Source organism: Typopeltis vanoorti, chromosome 3 (genome assembly GCF_054136105.1).
Source record: "Typopeltis vanoorti isolate ZY-2024b chromosome 3, IOZ_Tvanoo_1.0, whole genome shotgun sequence".
Lineage (NCBI taxonomy): Eukaryota > Metazoa > Arthropoda > Arachnida > Uropygi > Thelyphonidae > Typopeltis > Typopeltis vanoorti.
The window spans coordinates 62,145,793-62,159,893 of record NC_143551.1 but is presented as its reverse complement, the minus strand read 5'-3'; the positions used below and the strand labels follow the sequence as shown (position 1 = coordinate 62,159,893).

Below are 14,101 nucleotides of genomic sequence, written 5' to 3'. Positions count from 1 at the left end.
CAAACAGGGCTAGCATACATGGCTATCGAAAAGCAGAGTGCCAGTGCAGAGATGTGCAGTACTTGTGGATTTGCACCCCACCGAGATGATGTTAATCGGCGCAGAATATTATTATTATTATTATTATTATTATTATTACGGGCAACTCCAGGGAGTCATTAGACTCATCGAGGGAGGCCCCAAATCATTTTCATCACAACTATTCGACATTCATACAGTATCTATCATACCTCGCCTTAAACTCATTCACTGTCACAGCATCCACCACAGACTCAGGGAGCGCATTCCACTCATTCACTACTCTAAAAGTAAAGAACCCAGCTCTAACACCTTTACTAACCACACTTTTGCCCAGTTTCCATGGATGTCCCCTAGTCCTCCCGCAACCAGCCCTGTTCTCAAAAATATCTTCTGAATTAATTTTATAGAAACCCTTCAGTAATTTGAATGTCTCAATCATATCTCCCCTCCTCCGCCTATCAACCAATTTTTGCAACCCACAATTCCTCAACCTGTTCTCATACGGTTCATTCCACAGACCTGCTATCATCTTGGTCACTCGCCTCTGGATCCTCTCCACCTCCTCCCCATCAAGAAGAAACCTAGGTGACCAAATCTGAGCACAGTAGTCGAGATGAGGTCTTATCAAGGCTCGATACAGAGGAACAATAACCTGCTTGTCTCTGCTTGTCAACGTATTCTTCAGCAACCAAGTGATTTGATGAGCTGATTTGGCCACTTTTGCAATGTGTCCCCTAAATTTCAATTCCTTATCCACCAACACTCCTAAATCTCGTGCCTCATCAATTTCCTGGAGCACGGTTCCACCAATGCAGTAAACTGCCTCCCATCTTTTCACCCCAAAATGCATAACCTTACATTTTGCCACATTAAATTGACATCCATTCTCCCTAGCCCAGACCTCCAATCTATCCAAATCATCCTGCAAAATTTTGACGTCATCTGCATTCACTATTGCCCTACCCAACTTCGCATCATCCGCAAACAAATGAACTGTTCCTCTCAGATCCTTTCCTATATCATTTATGAACAAATTAAACAGCAGTGGTCCAAGAACAGATCCTTGTGGTACACCACTAGTCACAGGCCGTCTAGTGGACTCTACTCCTGAGTAAACCACTCTCTGATATCTCTCCGTCAACCACCCTCCTATCCATCTCACCAACCCTATGTCCATTCCCATATGCTGCAATTTACTGATTAGAATTCCATGTGGTATCCTGTCAAAGGCCTTAGCAAGGTCCAGCAGAATCACTGTAAACCCATTACCCTTATCCAGTTCAGCCGTCACTGTGTTATAATACGTGAGCAAGTTACTGAGGCATGACCTACCCTTCACAAAACCATGCTGTCCCCGATACAGTATCCCATTTTCTTCTATCCAATCTTGTATTTTCCTCTTGACTATTTTCTCTAAGACCTTGATAATGATTCCTGTTATGCTGATTGGCCGGTAATTTTCAACAGCAGCCTTGGAACCACCTTTGTGCAGTGGAACTATTTTCCCCTCTTTCCACCCCCTTGGGACTGACCCAGTCCTGAGGCTCAAATTAAACATAATGGTCAAGGGCACTGACAATTCTTTGGCCGCTTCACGTACGACACGAGCTGGTATACCATCCAATCCCACAGATGTATTGACATTGAGGTTCTGTAATAGACTAGTTACCTCTACCTCATTCATCACAATTCCAGTATAAGCTGTTGGTTCCTCCATTTCTGCAAAGCCACCACCTGGATGATATACTCTTGCAAAGTGCTCGCTCAGTAATTCCACAACATCGACTGATTCAGTTACCTCCCTACCCTCAGCATTTTTTAAGATCATTCTACCATGAGCATTTTTCCTTTTACTTGCAACATATTGAAAAAACTGTTTGGGATTCTCTTTAGCCTGCATGGCCAATTTCCTTTCGTAATCTGCTTTTGCTTTTCTTACCACCCTTGTTACCATCCTGGCCTGAGCTTTATACTGTTCATGCACCTGATGGTCACCCTTCTCCTTAAATTCCCTCCACAATTGTTTCTTTTTTTGCAGCTCAAGCTTAATAGTGTTATTCATCCATTTAACCCCTACCTGATTTATTATTCGGACTCTTGGTATACAGTCAACCATTGCCTCCTGCAAACAGTTCTTAACCACCTCCTATGCACCATCAACATCCAGCCCTTGCAGTTTTACATGCCATGGCATTGAGCCAAGCACACACCTAAGCTTGTCATACTTACCAGCCCGGTAATTCCACATATACCCTGTCTTAATTGTAAATTCGACTCCTTTAGCCACCTCCCAAGTCATGACCTTATGGTCACTCTCACCAATTGGTGGCAACATGGTCATGTTCGTTACAGCTACATTCTCAGTTGCAATTACTAGGTCCAGCACTCTCTGCCCCCTGGTATTTTCCAATACATGTTGCCGTAGATAGTTGTCCCTTAATAACTGCATAAAATCCAATTCCTTCCTCCCATGTGCCCTCTCCTCTTTCCAGTCAATGTTACCATAATTGAAATCACCCATAATAATTACCCTCCTTCCATTCATTTCTTCTATTTGCTTATGCATACTATTCCCACCATCCACTCCATCACCCGGTCTATAGCAGCACCCAATTGTATATTTTGTTCTGCTAGATTGTATCTCACACCAAACAGCCTCAAATGTGCTTTTTTCCCCATCCTGCAGTTCAAATTCTATACTCCTTGGCTGAAGCTCATCAGCTATCATCAATAACACTCCTCCCCCCTTTTTATTCACCCTGTCACTCCTGAACACGCTATACCCATCGCATTCAATCCCACTAGCTTTATCATCCTCTGTCAGCCATGTTTCACTAATACCGACAACCTGTGGCCTGGAAGTGCCAACCATGGCCAAAAACTCTTCCTTCTTGTTCCTAATACTCCTGGCATTAGTGTACATGAATCGCAGAAGCCCATTTGTCCCATCCCTACTTTGATTCCTTATACTAATTATCCCATTCTGATTTGTTGTCCGTCGTACTCGCCCGGGCATAATATACTCATTCATACACTTAACTGCCCCCCCTAAAGTCTGCATATCTACTCCCCCCCCTCTTAATAAATCTAGTTTCCCTGAGTCTGTACATCCACTTCCACATCATTCCACATATTATTACGTGTTTGGGTTTTAGCTGCTGTCTTCTCTATGTGCCACTTATAATTTAGGGCCCTATCTAGTGTAACACGTAGGTAAGTTGGACTTACCTAGGTGTTACACAAAAGTGACTAAATCAACTCATCAAATCACTTGGTCACTGAAAAATACTTTAACAAGCAGAGACAAACAAGTTATTGTTCCACTATATCGAGCCTTGATAAGACCCCATCTAGACTACTGTGCCCAGATATGGGTGCCAGGGTTTCTTCTTGATGCGGAGGAGGTGGAGAGGATCCAGAGACGAGTGACCAAGATGATAGCAGGTCTGTGGAATGAACCTTATGAGAACAGGTTGAAGATTTGTGGGTTGCAAAAATTGGTTGATAGGCGGTGATATGATTCAAATTACTGAAGGGTTTCTATAGGATTGATCAGAAGATATTTTTGAGAATAGGATTGGTGGTGGGAGGACTAGGGGCCATATATAGAAGCTGGGCAAAAATGTGGTTAGCAGGGGTGTTAGAGCTAGGTTTTTTACTTGGAGAGTGGTGAATGAGTGGAAATAGCTGCCAGAGTCTGTTGTGGGTGCTATGACCATGAATGAGTTCAAGGCGAAGTATGATAGATACTGTGTGAATGTCAAATAGTTGTTCTTAACATGATGTTAGGGCCTCCCTCGATGAGTCTGTCGACTCCTTGGAGTTGCCCGAAATAATAATAATAATAATAATAATATATATGGGAACTCATATCCCATATTTCCCATTTCCTATAATATCCCATATATATATATATGAAATTAATTTTTTAACTTGGAGATATTGTATATTAGGGTTACCAAGTAATTTTATAAACTTGGTTATTTAACTCCTAATCCCAAGTATGTAAACAATTAAATTTGCACCTGAAACATAGTTCAAGTCTAAAGATGGTACAACACCAGGGCAACTCATTGTAAAGATGGGTAAAGCTCTGATCACTATTCTTAGTATTAGATTCTTAGTATAGGTTTTTGAGTATAGGTTTCTGAGGAGAGCTCAAAAAAGGTTGAAACCGGTCATTATGGGTAGTGACCCAACCCAAAATGCATTGCAGTATACATCTTTTAGTGAGATGTGCTTTACATTATGGAAAATACTAAGAATAGTGATCAGAGCTTTACCCACCTTTACAATGAGTTGCCCTGGTGTTGTACCATCTTTAGACTTGAACTATGTTTCAGACGCAAACTTAATTGTTTGCATACTTGGGATTAGGAGTTAAATAACCAAGCTGATAAAATTACTTGGTAACACCCTAATATATATATATATATATATATTTCGACCTCAATAAAGGTCGAAACCTGTCTGGGTAGTGGCCCCTTGCCTTTAATACATAGCATCATACATCTCCTCCAGGAGATGTGCTTTGCATTAAGAGTAAATATTAAGAATAGTGATCAGAGCTTATTCCACCTTTATCACGAGTTGCCTAGACTTGCACTACGTGTGGGGTCACCCAGACTTGCTCTACTTGCAGGCGCAAACTTGACTTGCTCGGGAAATGGAATAAAACCATGTTTAAATTAGCTTGGTATCTTTAACGTATATTATACCCAAGGTAAAAAACTTTCTACACACATATATATATATATATATACATATACACTATTAGTTGAAATTAACTACATAACTAAATAATTAATATCAAAATGTAATCAATATTGAAAAAAAAATAGTAGTGACTCCAATTCAAAATGAATAAAATTATTAAAATTAAAAAAAAAAAAAAGATAACCCAAATGCTTTATTTTTAAATTAGCTTACCAGTTTTTCTAGCTGCTTATAAGTGACAACAGTATAGCTTACTCCAGTAGTACTGTAAGAAATTAAAAATTCAAGAAAATAAATACTTTAAATATGTTGTGAGATAATAAATTAATAATAATGGTAACCAGCCAAACAAACAACAACAAAAATATATATTTATCAAAAGTCTTCTCATATTAAAAATATTAATAAAGAATTAAATGCAACATTTATAAATAATATTAATAAGTGAAGATATTATTATTTCTTAAAGTATTTCTGAAGAAAACATATAATACACATATAACACTATATCACTAGTTAATAAAATGTACTTGCATTTATGAAAGCATACTAATTTAAAGGAACCAGTGAATGTGTAGACTGAGATTAAAAAATTGAGATTATAGAGATTTATTTGTAGGTAAGAAGCAGTTGAAAATAGCAGTACATCAACAGTGCAGTTAAAATAAGAAGCTATTCATCAAGCAAAGCAGAATGCAGCAATGGTTGAACCAATAAAAGCAAGTGATAAGCTAGAAAGTTGACACCATGTAATTGAATAATCATAAAAATAAATAAATAAATAAAATAAAAATGTACATTTAATAAGTATGAGAATCTCTCAAGCTTTAGTAATGGATAGGACAACATTTTGATTTAAATTATAATAATGCAACAAGGCTTCCGAGTTCTCTTTGAACAGATGCTCATGCTTAAAACTGATTTCGTCAACTAGGCATACCTTATTATTATTTATGTGGGTATCTTTATAGAGTCAAACATTCATTAGAGATACACACACACACACACATGCACTAAGAATTATTCAAACAATACTTATCATATCTCTCCTTGCTCTCAAACCCACTTCTGACAACTCATTCACCATCCTTCAAGCATGAAATAGTATTAACACCCTTGCTAATCACACAATAATTAACACAATTCCCAGACATGATATCTTGTTTAATACATGGAAGGAAGGGAGACATCTTGCTATATCCTGCTCTTATGCTTGGTTGAACAGCGTGAAGGAGTGATGACAAGGGGCCCTGGAAGTTATGAAAGGAAACTGTGAGCAAGAGGGTGAGGAGTGGTTTCTTTGCATGGAGGGTGGTTGAAACATGGAATGCATTGCTTGATAGAGTGGTGAGAGCGAGAACGGTCAATGAGTTTAAGGAGTGGTATGATAGACTTTGTTACTTAAATATAAAGAGCTAATAAGCTTCATATTGGCGATATAAACAATATTTAAATAAAGGGGATATAAAATCCCACATTGTTTCAAAACCAAATAAGAAACTCAAAGATTGGAATCAGAGAGTTTCATGCCGAATATAGTAAACTATAAAGTATCAGCGATCACTAGCAAGAGCTAATGCAAGTGACCCTAGTATGTAGTACAATACCGGACAACTCGTTGCAAAGGTGGGGGAAAGTTCAGATCGCTATTCTTAGGTATTTTCCATAATGTAAAAACACATTTCCTAGGAAATGTATGCTGTTATTACATTATGGTGGGAGGTCACTACCCAGACACTACCCAGAAACTCAAAGATTGGAATCTCACTGATGAAGCCTCAAAAAAAGGCTGAAACCGGTCTGGGTAGTGACCTCCCACCATGTAATAACAGCATACATTTCCTAGGAAATGTGTTTTTACATTATGGATAATACCTAAGAATAGTGATCTGAACTTTTCCCACCTTTGCAATGAGCTGTCCGGTACTGTACTATGTACTAGGGTCACTTGCATTAGCTCTTGCTAGTGATCGCCGATACTTTATAGTTTACTATATTCGGCATGAAACTCTCTGATTCCAATCTTTGAGTTTCTTATTTGGTTTTGAAACAATGTGGGATTTTATATCCCCTTTATTTAAATATTGTTTATATTGCCGAAATGAAGCTTATTAGCTCTTTATATTTAAGTAACTTAATGGTTGCACCTGTTTGGAAACTCGTATAGCAGAGTATATAAGTTCTTTTCGGTATACACTTTGGTATTAAATTGGTCTACCTACTCACTGATGAAGCCTCAAAAAAAGGCTGAAACCGGTCTGGGTAGTGACCTCCCACCATAATGTAATAACAGCATACATTTCGTAGGAAATGTGTTTTTACATTATGGAAAATACCTAAATATAGTGATCTGAACTTTCCCCACCTTTGCAATGAGTTGTCCAGTATTGTACTACGTACTAGGGTCACTTGCATTAGCTCTCACTAGTGATCGCCGATACTTTATAGTTTACTATATTCGGCATGAAACTCTCCGATTCCAATCTTTGAGTTTCTTATTCGGTTTTGAAACAATGTGGGATTTTATATCCCCTTTATTTAAATAGACTTTGTGTTTCCTAAGAGGGACCTCCCATGATGAGTCTTGATAGACTTTGTGTATCCTAGGAATGACCTCCCGTGATGAGTCTTTTGACTCCATGGAGGCCTGAATAATAATAATAATAATAAAAAATAATAATAATATATTGAACTAAGTCATTCATGTCAATCCTATAAAATCACTTTAATAACTTATATCTCTCTCTCTCTATCATGTCTCATCTTTCTTGGTTATCAACTAGTCTTTCTAGCTCACAGACCTTTAATTTATAGTCACATGGAGCATTCCACAGACCCAAATCTCATATGGAAGTGAAAGGGCTTTTTTTTTCCCTCCTAGAAACTCAGGTTTTTCATCATGCATAACAGGCAAATCAGCCATAAGAACACATGCAGTTTAAAATACACTGGCTTCACAGCCTTAATTGCTTCAGCTGTAAATTCAAAACAACCAACAAGTTGGTTGTTTTGAATTTACAACCACAATTATCTATCAACAGTCATTCTTTCTTTCATTTGTAACACAGAAAAATAATTGGGATTTTTCTTTGTCTTCATTAGTTAGCTTCTTCTCATAACTAGCTCTGGCCTTTTTACCATATATTTGGGTCATATTTGCTGCCTGCATTTTGTACAACTTATGGACTTTTCTGATTTATTTATTTATTTATTTTGCAACTCCTGCTTAATGATGCCACTCACCCATCTAACTCTCACTTGATTTACTTCTCTCTCTCTCTGGATATAGAATCTGATACTGCTTTTTTCAAACATTCCATTGTTCATTTCTCAGGCATTACTAACATTTTCTACCTCCAAATTTTTATTCCACACACACACATATATATATATATCCCCCTTCATAAATGAAAATTTTGCATGCCTAGCAAACTCTCAGGTCTTGACCATATAGTCGCTCTCTACAGCTGTAGGTGGTGTGTTGCCTACTGCCAAGTTCTTTGATGCTATCACTAGATCCATCTCTCTCAAACTTCAAGCTTCTTCTATTATATAATTGTTCAGGTAATTATCTCTTAGTAACTGTATGAACTCCATTTTCTTCTCTTTCTGTGGTTGCTCCTCTTTCCAATCTATGTCACTATAGTTGAAGTCCCCCATAATAATTACTTGTCCTGCACTCAATACATGTTTTATCTCTTCTCCCTTGTACCCCCAAGAGATATAGTATTTTCTGGGAGGAAAATACTATAACTCTTGCTTTTTATTCATACAGCATTCTCTGTCAACCAAGTCTCGCTAATGCATGTAACTTTTGGCAAGGTTGAACCAACCAATGCCAAAATTTTTTCTCCTTAGTCTGCAACACTTCTGATATTAATATACATAAGTTACAGTATTTCTGTCATCCCACAACCCTCCTCACACATTGTGTTCATTATCTCACTCAAGTTTAGAAACTGAGGAGATACATTAAGTATACCATATGATCATTCTCTCATTCACTCACCTCTACGATGCATGCACCCACACTCACTTGCCTCTCTCATCTAAATACTATAGTTTCTCTCATTCTGCACTTTTGACCTCACAGAACTAACTCTAAATCCATTGAAATGCAACCCATAACCCTTATATAATTCTTTCTGTCTATCAAGTTCATTCCAACAAATACCCTTATTTGGCAGATTCAACTTGCAGTCATGACACAGCCTTACACTAATTCCGAAAATGTTCCGATGATGGTCAGTCGACCGAAACAGTTTGCACCCCGTTAACGTTCTCACCTGCCCCAGTTTTCCCATAAGTAAACTCCCCCCCCCCCCCCTAAAAAAAGCACCCTTAACACCACGTCAAAACACACACACACCCATGCTCCCTTCCCCTCGTTATAAACAACCTTCAGCAGGAACATGGAATTTGAAGACATCCTAGTATCAAAACAAGGTATGTACAAAATTTTTCCTCCTCTTTTATTCTGCTATAATTGCCTTCAATACTCACCCATAATGCCCTAAAATATATATATAAATTTTTTTGAGTAAAAATAGCCGATATATTTAAAATAAGGGACACTCCTAACAAAAACAGGCTATAATAGCCGTAATAATAAGTGTGTGTGTGTGTGTGTGTGTGTGAGAGAGAGAGAGAGAGAGAGAGATGGAGGACTCCATGGAGATCTACTGCTACTACTACTAATAATAATAATATCTCATGTGGATTAACAAAGAATATTTAACTATTTGCTGAATATTCCCTATTGCAAAGCTGATGGCAGGTATAAGATGTCATGTTCCTTCAGGAAAATTTAACTGGACTATTAACATGGAGAAATGAGTGAGATTATTTTTTAATATGAATAACTTCAAAGTGCTGCACCTTCGATTGCAGAAATGTGTATATCATTGAACTCTGCTCCAAAATATGAATGAGGTTGAAGAGCTGGAAGTGATGGTCAATATATCTAATAAATTTAAACAACATACTGCAAGAGCTGAGAAGACTGGTGTACTGCTAATATGAAAAGGAGGTAGCTGGTTGTGTCACTGTAAAGGCTTGATCATACCATACATGGACTATTGTGTACAAATTTGTTTACCTGATTTTGATTGTGACCAGAGAAACCAGTGAGGTCTCAGAGATGAGTGACTAAGACAATATCAAGACTATTCCAGGTAAGGGGGATATTAAATCCCACATTGTTTTAAAACCAAATAAGAAACTCAAAGATTGGAATCAGAGAGTTTTATGCCGAATATAGTAAACTATAAACTATACAGTAAACTCTCTGATTCCAATCTTTGAGTTTCTTATTCGGTTTTAAAACAATGTGGGATTTAATATCCCCTTAATTGGAATAATGTTTATATCACCAAAATGAAGCCTATTGGCTCTTTATATTTAAGCATTATCAAGACTTTCGAATGTTGGTTCGAGGGATAGGTTGAGGAAATAGATTTAAGACCACATACTCACTATTGTGCTAAGATAAGATTAATGTGCCAGCTAGTTGGCAAAGTAGTTAGTGTATCCACTCTCCAGCCAAAAAAAAGGCTGTGGGTTTGAATCGAATCCCACCATGGGCATGGATGTGCATGATTGTCTGTGAAAATGCTGATGGTGGTGGGCAATAGATGGCGTTGGTGTAGATGATGAGGTTCGCTGTAGTTGGTGGATTGAGCAGAGACGGAGAATTGTAGAGTAGGTACCTCTCTCAATGAGTCTTTGGACTCCCTGGGGAGGGTTGTCACGCAATAATAATAATAATAATATATGGTTGCCTGACTTCAAAAGAGATGAGGACAGGAATGAAAATATCTGGTTGCAAGTAGTAACTAAGATGATATCTGGCATTAGAATTGTACATGTGAGGATAGACTAAGGGAATGTGTGCTTTAAAGTTTGAATAATATAAGGAAGAAAGGAAATATGATAGAAACACAGAAGTTGGTAAGAGGATCTTATAGTATGAGGGTCTAGGTGCTTGTTGTGGCATGCAGAATGAGCTGCCAGCAGATATTGTGAGTACATCTTGGGTGAATGTTTTTATAGAAAAATACAACAGGTATTTAGACATGTAATAAAGACATTTAGACATGATTTGTAATAAAGTCAAGGACTCTCTCTCTTAGTGAGTCCTTGACTTTCTGGAGAAACTTTAATACATATTATTATTATTAATAATAATAATAATATGTAGATTGCAGACCTTATTGAAAAGTTGAGGGACATAATGGAGACATTTTTAATTTGCCGACACATTAATCTTATTTTAGCACAATGGTGAGTATGTGGTCTTAAATCTATTTCCTCAACTTATCCCTGGAACCAACATTCGAAAGTCATGATATTGTCTTAGTCACTCATCTCTGAGACCTCACTGGTTTCTCTGCAAGATATTGCAAGATTAATAAAGAAGTGGGTGATACATACAGCAGAAGGTTACAGCAAAGAACAAGAGACTTCCCTGAAAGTTGAATAGGGAGTAGTGACAGAGAGGTGGTTGGTCAGTTCCAGTTCTTGAGATTTTGAAGATTACCTGTGATTTCACATGCATAACAATTGTGAAAAATAACTTAATGGGAGTACATCTGTTTCCAGTCATCTTTATAAATCAAAAAAGAACTGATTTTCCTCTGTCCTTCTTAGATTCCATAAATTAAATTTGTTTCTCTTCAAAAAAAAAAAACGTGAAGAGTTTTTCTATGCTGTCGTCATTAATTCTAGACTGGCTTGGCTTATTGTCTTTAAATCTAATGAAATATATACCATCTTTTGTTTTATTTTTTTTAGATGAAAATAGATGAAAAAAACCACCAGTGTTCTTGATTCTGTACATTACGGATATGTGCGTATGAGTTTTTTATATTGACATAAATGACCTATTTAAAGATATCCTTTCTGAACTTAAGGATGGAGAGAGCACACAACACAATTTTTCTACTGATACCATGTCCTAAAGCAGATCTTATAAGGTATTTAAGCAGGCTATACTTTTAATGTGTTTATATGTGGTCTTAATACTGTCATTACCTTTCAAACAAGTGATTGTAGTGCATTACTGCCTTCTGGAGATCTTTATTTAATGATCCAGTTAGTTCAATAAGGCTTTGCAGGACTTCCTGATCTGTCTAAAACAAAGAGAAGTTTCTTAAAATAAACAAAAAATGTCAGAGTATACACAAATTCAAAACATGCACAAAATTTATATCAAAGAAAAAACATCAAAACAAAATAATGACAATGTTCATATAATATCAGTAATGTCTAAAAACTTAGTTTAAAAACACTATATTCCTTATTACATATATTCCTCTATGTCATGATTTAATTATATTAAATAATTTTTTTCACACTATTACAAAACAAAACCCAACAATTCATATAAAGATATTTACCTGGAGAGATGGTCAATAGAGACCAAAAATTTAGAGGACATATTGCTAAAATTGTGATGACAGTACAATAAATTCTGACAATGATGTAGAAGACACTGGCTTATAGAAGTAAGGCGATTATGGTTCCAGCGGTAGATGGCATTGGTGTAGTTGTGGTTCATTGCAGTGAATTGAGTGGTGGAAACAGAGAGAGCTAGAGTAGGTGCCCTCCCTCAATGAGTCTTTGGACTCCCTAGAGGTGTCAAGTAATAATAATAATAATAATAATATGTATAAGGACTTTATTAGTCCATAAGTGGCCTATACTTTGGTCATCTGGTTTTCAAAAGGATGAAGAGATATTGTAAAGGGTGCAGAGGTGATTGACTAAGATGGTTTCTGGTCTGGAATGCTGAGTTGGAATAAAGGCTGAGAAAATACAATTTGCAGAGTCTAGTGAATAGGAGGAGGAAGAGGGATATGATAGAGACATATAAGGTGATTTTTTATCAGATTAATGTGGAAGAGTTTTTTTGTTGATTAGTGGGAGATATGAAAGAACAAGAAGTCATCTCTGGAAGCTGTATAAGGAGGGTGTGAGAAAGGGAGTGAGATGATAGGCTTTTCACATGGAGAATGGTGAATGATTGAAATCATTACCTGAGACTGCAGAGGATGTAAATGTATTTAAGGTATATGATGAGTTAATGCATGTGAGTCTCTGTAGCTCAGTTGGTAAAGATGAAGCCCTTTGGCTGGAAAGATCTGGGCTTGATTCCCATCAATAATGCAAGGAACTGGTCTCATACAGAGGTAGAGGATTTTTTATCCAGAAACTTGAGTTTTTCATCCCTCAGAACAGGCATGGGCCCCGTGAACACACACACACACACACACACACACACACACACACACACACACACACATCTACAGACAAATACATTTCCACCAATGTCAGGCTCAGCAACAGGCTATTTGGGATGGCTCAAAGTTGCATCCTGTAAATAGTGGACTCTGCACCAAGAATGATAATGCAAGGAAGAAAAGGAAGATGAGTTGTGCATGTGATGTGTCGTTGATGCTATAGAGATCTGATGTTAATGATAATAATAATAATTAGCAGGCTGATATTTGCTGTTTCAAACCAACATCTTTGGAGAACAAGCACAACAATTCGTAAATGAAACAATTCAAATAGTAATGGAAAAAAGACCAAAAAGTCCTACTGAAAGACTAAAAGACCTATCAGTTTCTCGTGTGTTACTGCAAGTTTCTATAGGAAGTAATAAGATGGGATTGGCACCATTTGGATTTAAAGGTGTTTCGGATATTGCAAAAATCTTAAAGCAAACAGGATCGGGGGATTAGATGGGATATCAGCCCATATATTACATGAATGTACAATGGAGGCGGCAGCCCAGCTTACAAAGCTGCTGATTAAAGTCTCAGCTCAGAGAAAGTGCCAAGGGAAAAGAAGACAAAAGTATTCTGTTGCATAAAAGTAGCTCCAAGACAAAGTTTAAAGAATATACTGTATTCTCTATTCTGTAAAGGTTGCCAAAATTGGTCATCAGATTACTTGGTTGTTGAAAAACCTCCCTGTCTCTGAGGCAGAGACAGGGAGATCTTAATAAGACCACATCTGAATTACTGAACCCAGATCTGGTTTCATTGTTTTTTTTTGTTTGGGATGCGAAGATAGTAGAGATTAAGATTGTGACAGATCTATAGAATGCTCGTGTAGAGGACAGATTGAAGGTATATGGATTAAAAAAAGCTAGTTTATAGGTTTTTTTAATCCATATACCTTCAATCTGTCCTCTACACGAGGGATACGATAGAAACATACAAGTTATGAAAAAGATTTTACAGGATTGATACAGAACACTTTCACTACATGACTGGAAGTAAGAGAACTTAGAGTCACTGCTGGAAACTAGATTTTTTGCTTGGAGGATGGTGAAGGGATGGAATGGGTTACCCGAGGC

At 37.2% G+C, this 14,101-nt stretch overlaps 1 protein-coding gene across 1 annotated transcript in view; it reads right to left on the bottom strand.

Moving 5' to 3' along the window:
• Positions 1 to 14,101, bottom strand: part of LOC150108197 (BAI1-associated protein 3-like) — a 709,720-nt gene that overhangs the window by 304,407 nt on the left and 391,212 nt on the right. The window contains exons 17-18 of the mRNA XM_090390426.1: positions 11,770 to 11,867; positions 4,951 to 5,002 (exon numbers count right to left, since the gene is read on the bottom strand). Of these exons, the coding sequence (XP_090246552.1) occupies positions 4,951 to 5,002; positions 11,770 to 11,867 (150 nt within the window). The remainder of the gene's footprint in view (positions 1 to 4,950; positions 5,003 to 11,769; positions 11,868 to 14,101) is intronic.